This window comes from Plecotus auritus (genome assembly GCF_963455305.1).
Source record: "Plecotus auritus genome assembly, chromosome: 8".
Taxonomy (NCBI): Eukaryota; Metazoa; Chordata; class Mammalia; order Chiroptera; family Vespertilionidae; genus Plecotus; species Plecotus auritus.
In genome coordinates, this window is record NC_137782.1 from 13421690 (window position 1) to 13438175 (window position 16486).

Sequence of the window (16486 nt, forward strand, 5' to 3'; positions counted from 1 at the left end):
TATTTAATTTAGTTCCTAGATTTGTACTTGATATCCCTGGCTTCCTAAGTAGATGTTTATATCATCTAGAAATAATGACGATTTCTGATGTTTTTGCCTCTTGGAGTGATTAAGTGAAAAGGCGTTACCCTGGAAGTGCAGGGCATTTACAGGGCTTTGCTATGGAAGCTTTGGTGGTGCCTTGGGTTCTGGTCTTCATGTCCTTGCTAGGAGCCTGCTGAGGGTGGAATCCTTACCAGCTGCAGCTTTGGCGCAAATGTGAGAATCAGCTGCTCTGTTCCCACTTGGAGTGGGGTAGGGTGCTGGCTGGGTTCCCGGTGTCCTACAGGCACCCTCCTGATCCCGGCACGACTGCTTCAGTTTCAGTCCCTGCTGGTCTGAGCTTGGGATTTCTAGGGCTCTGTTTGGAAAGTTTGTGCAATTTCTTCTCTTGTGTTTTGTGTGGCTTCCGACTTTTGTCTAGCCCCATCTACTTTTCTATCATAGAAATTTCTACACATCTCCAGCTTCCTAATTGGGCCCTTCCCTATTTTCTGTTGCTGCTATGGATTGTTTGTTACTTTAGTGCGGCCTGGGGACGGATGAGGGAGAAAAGAGAGACTTTAGTGTGCCATCGTTAAGAGATGGAGGTAGGGAGAAAGACTTCAGGTTATAAAATCTTATAGAAAGACTTCAGATTATAATATAAATTCTATTATATTATAGAATATTTAGAAAACACAGAAATGTGCTAAGAAGAGAATCGTTTCCAACATCCTGATGCACATCTATCGAGTCATTGGTTTTCCTGTTGGAGTTTTTGCATTGCACAGTTACTTTCTCAGGTTTTACTCTCACTTAACATGTTTTCAGTTGAGTTGAGATGCCTCTTTAGTTGACTGCTGGCTTGACAGGAGGGACATTTATTTTTATTTTTTAAAATGTATTTTTATTGATTTCTGAGAGGAAGAGAGAGATAGGAACATCAATGATGAGAGAGAATCATTTATCAACTGCCTCCTGCACACCCCACACTGGGGATCGAGCCTGCAACCCGGGCATGTGCCCTAACTGGGGATCAAACTGTGATGATAGGAGGGACATTTAAACATATCAAGGTTGGATTCTGGTTAGGCAGAGCTGGGGTGTCCGAGTGCGGGCTGTAGGAAGTGAGGAGGCACCTGTGGGCTTGTAGAACAAGGCTGGACCTAGGGTGGGGTTTCATTCTTGCCTTCCCAATCCACAACCACTGCAGTGAGTTTGACTTTAGGTTTAGGTAAACATGGCTGAGAGCAGTGCTGGCAGTTTCCATATCCCTTGCTGAGGTACCTCTGATACATTTCCAGCTGCCTCCTCAGATGACAACATGCTTATTTTTGAATAGCTAACAGGCTCCATTTATTTCACTGCCTCCAGGGAAGAAATTTACATGGTCCAAACACATAGGTTTGTTTGTTTGTTTGTTTTTGCTTATGTGGCCTGGCTTGAAAAATTTGATTGTGTCTTCTTTAATTCCTTTAGTTTGTGAAGCATTTGACCACCTCAAAGCACATGATCTCATTTGATCTTCCCAGTGATCCCTATTTTACAGTCTAGTAAATTAACACTAGGAGAGATTGAGCTAATAGCTCAAAGTCATGTAGCTTGGGCATGGCAGAATTGGGGCTCAAACCCAAGTCTGGGTTAAAGCCTTCTTGAATTGTTGAGAAATGGACCGACAAAAAGTTAGACATGGTCCTTGTCCTGCAATAAGAGAAGCTGTGCAATTGAATGATTTAAGAATACAGATTTTAGTCTGTCTCAGAATACAGGTTTTGATCCTCAGTTTTCTGCCCTATAAAACAAAGGTAATAATGATGCTTATTTCAATAGGATTGTTATAAGAATTAAACAAGGACCCTGGTTGGTTTCTCAGTGGTTAGAGCATTGGCCAGCTCACCAAAGGGTCAAGGGTTTGATTCCTGGTCAAGGGCATGTACCTGGGTTACAGGTTTTATTTTTATTTTTTAAATCTTTATTGAGATTATTACAGATGTCCCTCTTTTTCCCCCCATTGCCTCCCTCCAGCTGGTTCCCGCCCTGCCCCAGGCCTTTGCCACCCTATTGTCTGTGTCTATAGGTAATACGTTATATGCATATAAGATTTTTCTTTAATCTCTTTTCCCCCTACCCCCCCTTCTTTCTGAGAATCATCAGTCTGTTCCATTTTCATGCCTCTGATTCTATTTTATTCACTAGTTTATTCTGTTCATTAGATTTCTTATTCATTTATTTTCATTTTTAGATTCAATTGTTGATTCAATTTTTAGATTCAACAAAACCTATGTGTTGCCATTTTGTTGTTCATATTTTTTATCTTTTTCTTTTTCTTCTTCTTCTTCTTAAAGATTACCCTTCACCATTTCATATAATACTGGTTTGGTAGTGATGAACTCCTTTAGCTTTTTCTTGTCTGTGAAGCTCTTTATCTGACCTTCAATTCTAAATGATAGCTTTGCTGGGTAGAGTAATCTTGATTGTAGGTCCTTGCTGTTCATCACTTTGAATATTTACTGCCACTGCCTTCTGGCCTGCATAGTTTTCTGTTGAGAACTCAGCTGACAGTCATATGGGCATTCCCTTGTAGGTAACTAACTGCTTTTCTCTTGCTACTTTTAAGATTCTCTCTTTGTCTTTAGCCCTTGGCATTTTAATTATGATGTGTCTTGGTGTGGTCCTCTTTGGGCTCCTTTTGTTTGGGACACTCTGTGCTTCCTGGACTTGCAAGCCTATTTCTCTCACCAGGTAGGGGAAATTTTCTGTCATTATTTCTTCAAATAGGTTTTCTTTTCTTGTTTTGGCGGGGGTGGGGGGGGGATTCCAATTTGTTTATTTTTAAACAAAATCTCCAAAGCAACAAATGTTGTCAATTGCTTTTTTTCCAGTGAAGGACAAAACAAATTTATTGTTGATATGCCACGCTACTGGGAGAAGTGCATTTCTGCATCTAGCTGCTGCTATGTTCCACATTTTTTTTCAGCATTTAAAATCTTTTTTTTTCTTTCTTTATTGATTAAGGTATTACATATGTGTCCTTATCCCTCCATTCCCCTCCCCCCCACACACTCATACCCTCACTCCCCTGGTGTCTGTGTCCATTGGTTAGGCTTGTATGCATCCATACAAGTCCTTTGGTTGATCTCCAGATAGGCTTTCAATATCTTGCTCTCTCTCTTCTTCTGGCACCTCCATAATGGGAATGTGCATTCTTTTTTCTTTTTGCTCTTCTGGTTGGGTGTTTTTTTGCTTCCTCATATTTCAAATTGTTGATTTGATTCTCAGAATCCTCTACTCTACTGTTGAATCCATGTACTAGTATATTATTCTTTATTTCGGACAGTGTATGTTTAATTTCTGACTGGTCCTTTTCCATGTGTTTGGCATTCTCACTAAGATCCTTGAAAGTCTCACAGAGTCCCTTGGAGGTTTCTAGAAGATTCTTTTGTGTGGTTTTTTACTGAAACTGAATGTTATAATTTACTCCATTTTCATGATTACGGATATTATAGGGCAGGGAAAACAACACAAATAAAGCAAATTCCTTTCTCCCCTAACCAGATATAGTATTTTGGCATTTTCATGATATACAGGTTGAGTTAATTCATTGACTTAGGTTGAAAGCTGGCCACAGCAGCAAATCTTTGCAATTTAGGATCTTCCTCCATAGCATAATCTAAGGATCTTAATGACTAAACTACACTATGAACTCTGAAATGGTGTTTGTATTAACATTCTTGAAGCTTTCACATCTTAATCTGAGATCTGACACCTCTTGTTAAGGCCGGGGACTATTAAAAGCTTCCTGTTGGCTAACTCAGTCCACCATTGAGCATCTTAATAGTTAAGTTACTACATAAAAATAAAACTGCTCCCAAGCATTGATTGAAACAGTCATGCTGGGATTCCTTTTCAGAGCATTAGCTCCCTGAGAGAAAAGAGGTCCTAACCAGTTGCTTCCATGAACAATGACTCCAGTACAGTGTATCTAATGGCCTTTGAGGCATAACTCAAGAGGTCAGATAACCATGATTATCCTGATAAGTTTATCAGTCTTTAGATACAAGATATATTTAAAGCTGATCCCAGATGAAGTATTGCAACCATAATCCTAAGAAATCATTCAGTTTTAGCACAGCGAGTTCCTGCAAGATGTTAGAGCAAGTGAGAGATCATCCCAAAGTAGAAAGTGATGATCAAACAAGTGAGAGGAAAACATCTAGGAGGAAAATAAGTTCTCATTATTTTGATGGCTATCTTCACAGCCTTAATTGACAAAATCCAGAGGGCTCAAATTTCCTGATTTGAGGAGTCTATTTTTAAGGTCACTGTCAAGGTCAAGAACAGCTTTCAGTCTTGTCTCTGCCATGGCCCGTGAACTCCAGTCCTTCAATGGGAATCTCCTTCTCCTTTATTGCTTTCTGAACGCACTACTGGTAGCACTTGAAGAGGTTGGTGCACAGGTCTCCAGAGCTGTTCCCCTTGAGGAACTTCTTGGCAAACCAGCAATTAAAGCACTGAACATACTTGTGCTTCATGTTGGTGCATCCCTCCCCTATGCTGTTCATGGTGGCATCCTAGAAGATTCTTGAGTAACCTTATAACTGTCGTTTTGAACTCTATATCCAGTAGTTTGCTTTCTTCCATTTCTTTCATTTGTGACATGTTTCTTTGTCTCCGCATTTTGGCTGCTTCCCTGTGTTTGTTTCTACGTTTTGGGTAGAACTGCTATGTGTTGGTAGAGTGGCCTGTTGTAGTAGGTGTTCTAACAGGCCCAGTGGCTCAGCCTCCCCAGTCACCTGAGCTGGGAACTCTAGGTGTACCCCTTTGTGGGCTGTGAGCACAGTCTTGTTGTAGTTAAGACCTGATTGATAATGGTGTCACTGGGAGGGATTGACCTCCAGGCCAATTTTCTGTGGGAGAGCTGCTGTGCAGGAGACACCCTTATGGAGCAGGACTTGCTTCAGTGGGGCTTTGGCACTCACTGAGTCTGCCTCTTGAGTGTGTCACTGATGGATGCGTAGAGTTATAATTTGGTATGGTCTGACACTGACCACGGGGTACACTGGTTCTTGGGTCTCCAGGGAGGTGCAAAGTCAGCCACTGCCTGGGGCCACCAGCTAGTCCGGCACCTACCTGTGGAGGAATCTACAGAGAGGAGGAGGAATTTTCAGATTCCTCCTGTTTGTATCAGGTTTGGAAGTGCCCAGACAAGGCCCAGCTATGAAGCAAAACAGGCTGGTGCTGGTGCTGGTGCTGAGTCTTGGGCCTTTTATTGATAGGTTTTGGGCTCCCTGACCCAGCTGCAGCTTGTTTGAGATTTTCAAGGACAGGCTATTCAGATGCAAAAGCCACTGCAGGCAGCTTGGGTGGGATTGTAAATTGGATGAGGCTGGGTATTAGGGAATCAACCAGGATGAAGTAAACAGAAATGGCTGCCAATCAGCCCTGGGTCTGGGGAGGTCCCAGCACAGGAACAATGATCCCTGCTAGTACCTCCATCTGGGAGAAAGCCACCCCCAAGTTCTTGCCCCGATGCCAGACAACTGTGTCCCCCAGAGCCTCGCCCCAGTGCTGGAGCTCAGAGGAAGCAGGACCTTGTAAGTTCAGTTCGTGGTGCTGGTCTTTTAAGAGGAACAGTTGGTTCTCCAGCAGCCTCTGTGTCACTGAGCTCCAATCAACACTGGTTTTTACACCCGGTAGTTCCTACTGCCCATAGGGACTTCTTTCCCAGCTCTGGGACCCTGGGCTGGGGTTCTGGTGTGGGGCTGGGAACGCTTGCTCCTCCGGGTGGCCTCCACAGAGAAGATCTCCCTCCCAATTAAAAAAGCTGCACAGGTAGGTACCGGACCAGCCGGTTCAGTGCCTCCGCACCTCTTACCAGTCTCAGTGTGCTTTCTTCTTCTCTAGTTGTAGGACTTCCATTCAGCCAGCTTTCTGGCAGTTCTGGATGATGGATGTTCTGTATTTTAGTTGTAATTTTGATGTGGTTGTGGGAAGCGGTGTGTACAGCATTTTCCTACACCGCCATCTTTGCAAAACTCTGGGTTACACATTTGATCCCCGGCCCCGGTCGGGGCACATGTGGGAGGCAACCAATCCACATGACTCACATTTATGTTTCTCTCTCTCTCTCTCTCTCCCCTCCCGACCCTCTCTCCTGTCCACTGTCCACTCTCTGGAAAAATATCCTAATATCCTCTGGAGAAGATAAATACATTTAAAATAAAAGCAATTGAACAAGGTATTTCATGTAAAATAGTTGATATGCTGTTTGGAATACAGGAAGTATTCAGTGTATATTAGACCTAATTCAGCCATGGGCAAACTACAGCCCGCGGGCCGGATCCGGCCCGTTCGGCTGTTCTATCCGGCCTGCAGAGCCAAAAGAGCGGAGGGTTCTCTTGCTCTCCCCTCCGCTCCTTTACTTTGAATTTATATTAGTTCACACAAACACTCCATCCATGCTTTTGTTCCGGCCCTCTGGTCCAGTTTAAGAACCCATTGTGGCCCTCGAGTCAAAAAGTTTGCCCACCCCTGATGCTAGTATCAATTAATAATAGTTGGTTCATATTTGCGGATTAGAGGAGTTTGATCTATTTGGTTTTATGTCTTTGGGTGAAAGAGGTAGGAAAGTGAATAAGAAAGAAAGATTAAGGTTAAGAGCATAATGAGGTCCTCAATGTTTATCCCAAGTCTGTTGTTGCCATACAGCATTTAATAAATAACAGATTTGGATAGTACTGTTGGTTGAGGTTTAAGCTCTTTCTTTGTGGGTGGAGGCAGTGATAAGGAGAACTTCTCTTCCTAGAGTCTTATTTTCTTCAGCTGTAAAACCTGGAAATCATTCCTGTCTGACTGTGTTTTTGGAACATGCTGTGGTCCTTTAATGCAACATGCAACACACTTATGCATCATATGCCCAGGGCCCAAACAAATTTTGTATGAGATGCAAAGTCAGCGGCCTCCTCTCCACTCGTGGCTCTGTGCTTCCAAAAGGCATTAATGCCAATTTGCGTTTTTTTTTTAACTCCGAATTGGGGGCTTTAAAATGAAAGGCAAACCATGGAGTCTTCTCTGGCCTTTTCTCCCTTGGCCCTTTCCTAGCAGTCATTCTCTCTCGGCTCCCTTCTGCTGTGTTCTGTGGTTGCCTGTGCACGTACCCTGCTCTCTTGGAGCCAGCTCCTCCTCTGGGCAGGAACCGTGATTGCTCTTTTGTCTTTTGTAATTTCTGTGGCAGCATTTCTCAAATGGTATTACAGTCACTTGGGGGGACTGTAAAAAAATGGCTATTTCCCCTCCCCAGGTTCAGGATCAGCAGGTCTGGGGTGGGACCTAGAGGGTCTGCATGTTTACCAAGCTGATTCTGGTCCTTGGAACCCACATCTGGAGCAATTGTGTGTAACAGACATAGTGATGGCATGGCCCTGAGAGGCAGCGCTGAGCCAGATGTGGGATGCTCTGAGGCAGCACTTGCAGTTCTGATGGAGGCTTTGGAGGGTGTGGGTGCTCTTTGCTTCCCCTTTGCTTCTGCACCTTCTGCCTGGAAGCCATGTGGAAAAGGAGCCTGGAAACAGGTTTTCAGAGGCCTCTGCAGCAGGGGGCTCAGGGTTTAAGGCTGGGCATGAAGGCGGGCTTCATGGGATTTGACAGCGTGAGTGAAACCAGCCTGGAGCATTAGAGCTGGCGGGCAGCCCACTTAGACCTCCTCCTTTTCTGAATCCACACCCCCACCTGCTTTGGACTGCCCGCTGGCGTGCTCATGATAAGTCTGTTTTTATTATTCTTTGGCTCATACATCTGCTGGATGTGGTACAGATGTGCTCACTGCTGGATCTACTGAATTTTTTGTCTTAAAAAAAAAACACCTAAGTGGCTTTGTGATTAAAGTACAAATCCCTTGATTAAAACTTAAATACTATTTACCTCTTTATAACTTGAGCATTATTAAACCTTACGTTCTGGGTCTTGGGAGGTTTGCTGGGTGCTTGGATCTGCTCACCCCTTCTTGTTCATCTCCTGCCTCACCCAGGACTCCAAGACTAGATCCATTTCCAAGGCTGAGCCGCTCCCTCCTATCAACTTTTTTTTTCTTTTTAATTTTTTGAGGTCTAATTTATATGAGATGAAAGACACAGATCAATGAGTTTTAAAAACTGCATATACCTGTGCAATCCACACCTCTATAGAAAGATCTTGATAGGAATGTGGGTCACATGCATGTATCCATTTCCAATGCCAGGAATTTCCCAAATGGCCCTTCCCAGTCCACCCTTCCTGACTCAGCCAATCAGTGTTCTTATTTGTTTTTCCATAGAAATAAATCCTACAACTGCTTGCCTGTCCTACAATTTCATATAAATGGGATCATACAGTAAATACTTTCTGTGTCTAGTATCTTTCACTAGCATAATGTTTTTGTGATTCATTCATGTTATTTCACATCAGTAGTTCTTTCCTTTTTATTGCTGAGTAGTATTCCATTGTATAAATAAACCACAAATTGTTTATCATTCGTAAATTGTTAGGCATTTGGGTTGTTTGCAGTTTGGGGCTATTGTGACTAAAACTCCTCAGAACATTTTTTTTAAAAAATATATTTTATTGATTTTTTTACAGAGAGGAAGGGAGAGGGAGAGAGTTAGAAACATCGATGAGAGAGAGAGAGAGAGAAACATCGATCAGCTGCCTCCTGCACACCCCCTACTGGGGATGTGCCTGCAACCAAGGTACATGCCCTTGACTGGAATCGGACCTGGGACCCTTCATTCCGCAGGCTGACGCTCTATCTACTGAGCCAAACCGGTCAGGGCGAGAACATTCTTGTGAAAGACTTGTTTGTGGATGTATGTTTTCACTTCAACGGGTAAATGCTTATTGTTGGGTCCACGCTGAAAGAAACCAGGCCAAGAGACCTTGTGAGAGCTTAAGAAATCTTATTACCTTCTCTTACCCCGGCTGAGACCAGTGTGTGAGTGTCAGCCCAAGGGGATGGTTAGATTCTCTTATATAGGGTTAGGACGTGGGTGCGGAGTTGGTCAAGGAGATGCGGGGGTGAGGGTGGGGAGGAGGGGTGAGTCACTCAAGCGAGTCAAGGGAGGAGAGTGCACAGGTCAGTCAGGCGAAGAGGAGTTCATCTTATCTTGCTGCTGCAGGGGCCGCCACCAGGCACCACCATCTGCCCCGAGCTATGGGAAAAAGGTTATAACAATATATATTACATGCCCAAGCAGGAGAGATTGGGGTAGTTCATCCTAATACTTATAAGCAGAACTTTGGGGCATAGGGTATGTGTACGTTCAGCTTTTTGGGAAATCACCATCTTCCAAAATGATCAGATCCTTTTTACACTTCCATCAGTAATGCATGAGAGTTATGATAATTCAATCTCCTTGCCTACGTTCAATACGGACTTTAATTTTAGCTCTTCTAGTAGGCATGAAGTAGTTATCATTGTGACTTTACTTGAGTTTCCCTGTGATGTTGAACAACTTTTCATGAACTTTTTGGCCAAAGGAATATCTTATAGGAAGTGTCTTTTTATGAAGTGTTTGTGAAGTTCAAGTATTACACCCAGTTTTTATGGGGTTGCTTATATTTTTATTATTGTTTTGTTGGATTGTTTAAATATTCTGGATACAAGTCTTTTGACTGATATATGTATTGCGAATATTTTCTCCCACTAGGTGGCTTGCCATTTAATTTTTTTAACAATTTCTCTGATGAGCAGAGGTTTTTAATGTTGATGAAGTCCAATTTTTCAGTTTTTTTCTGTTGGAGTTCATAATTTTTGTGTCCTCTTTAAGAAATACTTCCAATTCTCAAAGGTATTTTCCCATTGGTTCTTCTGAAAACTCTATAATTTAGTTTTATATATATTTTATATTAGAATCTATGATCCATCTCAAATTAATTTTTTGTCAAGTTTGAGGAATGAGTAGAGGCTCTCTGCTCCCAGAGGTTTACACAGTTGTCCCAGGCCCATTTGCTGAAAAGACTGTCATTTCCTCACTGAATAGCTTTGGCACCTTTGTTGAAAGTCAATTGATAAGTGTGTTTCTTGATTCCATTCTGTTTAATTGATCTATTGGTCTATTCTCAGATCACTATTAGGCTGTTTTGATTACTGTAACTTCATAGAACGTTTTGAAGTCAGACGGTATGAATTAGAGCCAAATGAGATGACTAGGCATCAAACACTCGAGGCATTCAGAAGGAGAGGAGACCATAGGGCAAATTAGTTGAGGATGACTTCAGAGAGGAAATGGGATTTGAACTGGCTCTGAAGCAGAGGTTGAGTTTAAGTGAAGAGGAGGAGACGCCATTGCCACTGTGGGAAAAGCATGTGCAAAAGTCCTGAGGTAGAAATGGACACTGCCCATTTGGAAGACAGGGAAGAGACCAGTGTGGGGAAGGCTGGGGAAGAGAAGTAAGATATAATGCAAAGAGGGCTGATTACCAAGCTGAGGATACTGGGGTTATGGGTTTGGCACACTCACCTCTGATGGCAGATCTGTGATGCTATCTTTGTGCTCATGAAGTACTTTTTCCTACTTGGCCCATGCTCTCTGAGTAACATAGGAAGGAGTTTCCAGGCCATATCCTGCACAGCTTTGAAACTGGCCTCGGGCACTCTTTGTTTTCTCTTGGGGATTTCCTTTCTTGGTTGCCTCGGTAGCCCTGTCAGTTCTCCAAAGCAGCAGTTCTGGTTTTTTTCAGGCTGGTGGCCAGAGGCCTGGTAATTTGGTTTGTTTGTAGGAAACCCTGGCCTAGTTCCACCCTCCCTGTCCAGATCAAAGAGTCTACACACCCTTAATTTAAAACAAGGAAACCACCTTTTCCAAATGAGTAGCATGAAACAGAGAACCCTCTGTCTACAAACCAACATTGATATTGAGTATTTGTACCTATTCATTCACCCAGGAGTCTTGGTTTTCATTGTTCTTGTCTAATGCATCTGGCTGGGAACACAAAAGGCGGCTTCATCCTACAGAATTTTACTGTATTTAAGCTGGATGTGTGTGTGTGTGTGTGTGTGTGTGTGTGTGTGTGTGTGTGTGTGTATAGGAGTGGTCCAAGATGTCGAAGAAGCCACAGGCACTTGTAGTGGAGCTGGGACAGCAAAGCTACTCACCAAACAGCGAACTCAGAAGCTGGGTGCTCTGGGAGTCCAGAGGAGGGAGCTCTGGCTACTCAGAAGGCTCCCAGAAAACTTGGAAGTGGAGGGGCTGGATTGGATTCAGGAGAGGATAATGTAAGCATCATCTTAGAGTTGCCATTGAGCTCTGCTTTTCAGGAGGCAGTAAGAAACCTACCTGGCTGAGACAGAGGAGTTAGTGTATGGAGGAGGTGGGTGGAGAAATGAAGCTTTGGTGGATGCCATTTTTTAGACTTCCCAAGGTCTAAATCTGTGCTCAAATAACAGCTAGCAATGGAATTAAGTGTATTTCTCACTTAGATTTATTTATATGTCTATGTATAAAATTTGTTAATGTGTAATAATGCATGTGTTAATGTGGTGGGATTTATGGCCAGTTTAGTTTCTGAAAGCCACGTTGACATCAGCCTCAGACGTTGGTCCTGCTGGGCCTCTTTGGGACCCACCAATCTGCTCAGCCAGGCGATGACAAGTGGCAGCAAATGGAAGAGAGGACTTCTGCCTCTCCAGGTCCTGGACTAGGTAGAGAGGTGTCTTCAGGTGTCCCCTACCCACCCCAGGGCAGAGTCGCACCTCTCTCAGCTGACTGGGGTCTGGGAGGGGATGGTCTGCTTGGGCTGGGCTGGGGGTGGAGGAGCTCAAAGCTCCCAGGACCAGCCTCCCTGAGGACTAAAGCCAGAGTCAGCAACCTAGTGTAAGCATTTGGGGATAGAAACTAGGGAGCCAGCCTTTCTTCGCAGGGGACACTTCAGTGGATATTCCTTGGAGTCCCTGATTTGTTGGTTTGGGGAGCTGAGGGAACTTTGAGTTTGATAATGTACCTCATCTAGGGCTAATGCTTTGGAAGGCTTGGGCAGCTTCCTCCAACCTTGGGGCACTAGTAGAGTAAAATAGGAATAAACTGCTAATTTTAAATTTAAAAAAATCCTCCCCTCCTCCCCCGCACCAAACTGGGACCATGTGGAGCATGCTGATTGCCGGCTTCCCTCTGTGTTTCCCAGTGGGAAGCCAGACCTTCTCTCTCACTCCTGGGCCTGGCACCTGGCTCAGGGCTGCTTGCCCTTTGCAGCAATACCCTTGACACTCAGCGGGCTTATTGGTTTTATGAGAAGAGATGTTAGCGTCAGGCTGTCGTGTTCCCAGTCCTGGCCTGATTTAGGACACTGGTAGCAGCCCAGGGCCCTGACAGTTCCCTCATCCATGTGCCTCTCAGTCCTCAGGCACTTCCTTCCTGTTTTGTGGCCCCTTCAGTTTCATAATTTTAAAAATTCTTCCACAGCTACACGCATTCTTACTTCTTCTATTTTGGTCACATATGTCTTGGAGGTAACGTGTTTCAAGAACTTCCCATTGTGGGCTTCCCCTATCTCTTCAGGCCTCGGGGCTTCCATCTGTGCCATTCCTGGTCTGACAAGGATGGTTTCTTTTTCACCAGAGTCCAGACATCCTCAGCACCATTGGCTACGACAGCATCATCCATCATCTGAACAATGGCCGCAAGAATTGCAAAGAGTTTGAAGACTTTTTAAAAGAAAGGTACACGCTGTTTCCTCTCTGAAGACAGAGGGAAGACAGGATGCTTCCACGCTAACAAGGGACAATTCACTGCTTAATGGAACTTGCTCATCTGATGTGGGGTGCTTATGGGACCTGGGACTCGGTCTGCTGAGTCTGGGCCATAGGCTGATGTTGCTTCATGGCTGTGTTTCATGGTTCACAAGACCCTCTGCAGTAGGTTATGGGATGCTCCCCAAGATGTAAATGATATCTTTGTCCTAAAGTTCTTAGAAACCAGTTGGAGAGATAAGACTTATGCATGAAGCAGCAAACAAAACGTAATAAAACATTAAGTTGTGTGATACCCATGACACTGAGAGACCTCACGGGAGAGGGGGATTGTGGAGGACTGGCCAAAAGAGGGGGGCATGGGAGCTTCATGGAGGAGGAGATCCTTGAGGTGGCCCTCTGAGGGTTTGGTGGATTTGATAGGTGGAGGGATGTCCAGATATATGTGGGGGAATAGCAAGCTTGGAGATGAGAATGAACATGACCCATGTGGTGAGTGGGGGCGGGTAGAGGAGGGACAGAGCCTGATTCAGAGACCACTGGGGGTCAGGAAGCAGTGACAAAGATGTGGGACAGGTCATGGCAGTCTACATGGCAGTATGGCTAGGTGGCAGTGGGGATACTAGCTTGCTTTATAGGATTCTCTTTCCTTTTTTGTTTTCTTTAAAATTTTTTTATTTATTGATTGATTTGAGAGTGACAGCAAGAGCGAGAGAAGAAATATTTCAGATCGTTGTTCCATTGATTTATGCATTCATTGGTTGCTTCTTATATGTGCCTTGACTGGGGTCGAACCTGCAACCTTGGTGTATTGGGACGATGCTCTAACCAACTGAGTTACCTGCCAGGGCTTCTTTTCTTTTTCTTAATGGGTATGATTTTTTTTAAAAAAATTCTACTTAATGAAGTGAGTTAGTTTTGTGGAACTTACTCATCTGGAATACTCCATTGTGATTCTGGATGGAGTGTTTTAGCGGGGTTTTGGATCTAAGTTCCAGGTCATTGCTAGGCCCCAAACCAATGTACAGTGAGTGAGAGAGTCCTAACTTGGAGATACAGACATCAAAGTGTCTTTGACCAAGTCTCTTTATTTTCTACTCAAGAGAACATTAGGCATCATAGAGCTCACACTGGTAGCCACACTCAGGTGGTGAGGCCTCTCTCCTTGAATGGATTCAAAGGACCACCTCCCCGCTGTGTATCTCAGGAGGGGTGGACAGAGCGAGGTCTGTCCACTGGGGGGTCCATAGAGCTGGTCCCTGCCCCTCCTCCTTTGAGCGACCAGCCTCCCTATTCTACCCACACTGGCTGACGATGGTGACACCAAGTTGCAGCCTTCCTTTTTCTGGACAGGCACGGGAGGTGGGCTTCCTCCTGTCTTCAACAGAGCTGACAAAGTAGCAAGCAATCAAGAGTCCCGTGACTAAGCAGGAGATAAGACTGCAGAACATCCCTTGCTTTTGTGTTCCTCTTCCAATCAAGGCTTTAATACATTTCCCCCTGGAGATGAAACAGCTTTGCGACACATCCACGAAGGAGGTGTTGGCTAATAGCTGAAGCTTCCGCTGCCCAGTGGACCATCCAATGGTGCCCTGGCACAGGGGGGTGGTGGTGGTGTAAATCAGGGGTGTCTGCATTTACAAAAACGTAACCCTCAGTAAGAAATACATGTTACACTGCCACCCGGTACACACACGCAGAAAACAAAAGTTTAAGAAAACATCACTACCCTATGATTTTATTCAATTCTATTTCAGTGAGTACATTAAATAGAATTTTATGCTGGTCATAACCCATTGGATTGATTTATGGTTCCCTAGTGGGTCATGCCCCACAGTTTGAAAAACAGAAGTCCAAATAGAACCCAAAAGCAAAGCTCCCACTTTAAAACGTTTCACAAAAATATATGGGCAAGTGGGAGAAATATATGCAAATTAAGCATGATTAAGTATTGATACTGTTTTTCTAGGATATGGCCATTTTTCTCCAGGAGTTTCATAGTAAAAGAAACCAGTCCCAGGTGCTCTGATTTTGAGGAAGAATCTGCTGCCATCAGTTCAGAGTGTCAGATATGTACACATGCCCGAGTGTGGGGACTTGAGGCCCCTGAGCGAGTGGCCCGCCTGGCCTTTGGGCTTCCTTTGCTGGTGGTGTGCTTACCAGAAGGAGGCTGCTGTGACCGAGGAGAGAGCGTGGGCTCCCCCATTACTTCCTGTTCAGGGATAATTTATGTGGAGAAGTGCAGTCCTCTTCTGGCTTGGGGGTCTAACATTTCCTCTTGCTCTGTGAGGTGTGGGGTGCTTATAGGACCTGGGACTTGGTCTGCTGAGTCTGGGCCATAGGCTGATGTTGCTGAAACGTCTTCCGAGGCTCTTGGGCATCATTTTACTGAGCTGCTGTAAAATTTCATGTGGAACCCTAGCATATTCAAATGGACTAGAGGCAACACACACACAGAGACAAGAGCAAAGATAGCAGCAATCTGTCATATATATATTACTTATTTTAAAGTATATTTTTATTGATTTTAGAGAGGAAGGGAGAGGGAGAGAGAAAGAGAGACAGAAACATCAATGATGAGATAGAATCATTGATTGGCTGCCTCCTGTACGCCCCCCCCCCCACTGGGGATCGAGCTGGCAACCCCGGGTATGTGCCCTGACCAGGAATCAAACCATGACCTCCTGGTTCATAGGTCAACGCCTAACCACTGAGCAACACCAGCCAGGCTACCGTTTATTATTTTGAGTTCATCAAGTGGGATACACATACATGTATCAAGTATTTTTTTTTAATATGTGGCTAAATATGTCCTATATCCAAGTTTTGTGACACCCCACCCCCTCCTGCCAAAACGTCAAAGTCCTGCTGTGGACCGCTCTGGCATTTCTGGCAACTCAACCTTGGTTATACTCAGATGGATTTCAGTCAACCCATTTACACTCCTTTGGGGACAGACAGAACAATCACCTAAATGCAAAGCACAGTGTCAGATGCTGCTCTGGAGTGGGCAAGCATGCTGCCTTTCTTGCATCTGTATGGCCGATCCCTGGGTCATGTCTCAGTATGTGCTCTGTAGCTGATCTGAACCCAGTAAGTCCTGGATGACGTATTGTAACACAGCAAGTAAGTAACAAAACAGAGTAACACACAATCCATCCGTAAATTGTAAATTTTCCCAGTTTACCCTTCTAACCAGCTGGAAAGGCATAATGATGACATGGATGATGAGCACCACACGGCTGTCTGAGCAGTTCCAAACTAACAACCACATGTGGAGTGTTTGCTATGTGCTGTGCTGGGAGATTTGTCTCAGAATCTCTATTACTGTAACAATGAGGTTTATACATGTCTGTGAAATATTCTCCTTTGCCTGACTGGCATAGCTCAGTGGTTGAGCATGGACCTATGAACCAGGAGGTCACAGTTCGATTCCCGGTCAGGGCACATGCCCAGGTTGTGGGCTCCATCCCCGGTGTGGGGTGTGCAGGAGGCAGCCGATCAATGATTCTCTCTCATTATTGATTTTTTTTTGTCTTTCTCTCCCTTCCTCTCGGAAATCAATAAAAATATATTATTAAAAAAAAAGTCTCCTTTGACACACATCAACTGCATGAGGTATTATTGTTTCCACTGTCTTTGCATGAAAGTGTAACTTTAAAAAAGTATGTATAATTTTATTGATTTGAGTCATCAAGTGTGATACACATATGTTTACAAAATTTTTATGATATGTGGCTAAACATG

The 16486-nt window shown here is 44.2% G+C and overlaps 1 protein-coding gene across 1 annotated transcript in view; it reads left to right on the top strand.

Annotated features, from left to right (window-relative positions):
• PSTPIP2 (proline-serine-threonine phosphatase interacting protein 2) overlaps positions 1–16486 on the top strand; it is a 67040-nt gene that overhangs the window by 22330 nt on the left and 28224 nt on the right. Inside the window, exon 2 of the mRNA XM_080684629.1 lies at positions 12609–12709. Within this exon, the coding sequence (XP_080540755.1) occupies positions 12609–12709 (101 nt within the window). The remainder of the gene's footprint in view (positions 1–12608; positions 12710–16486) is intronic.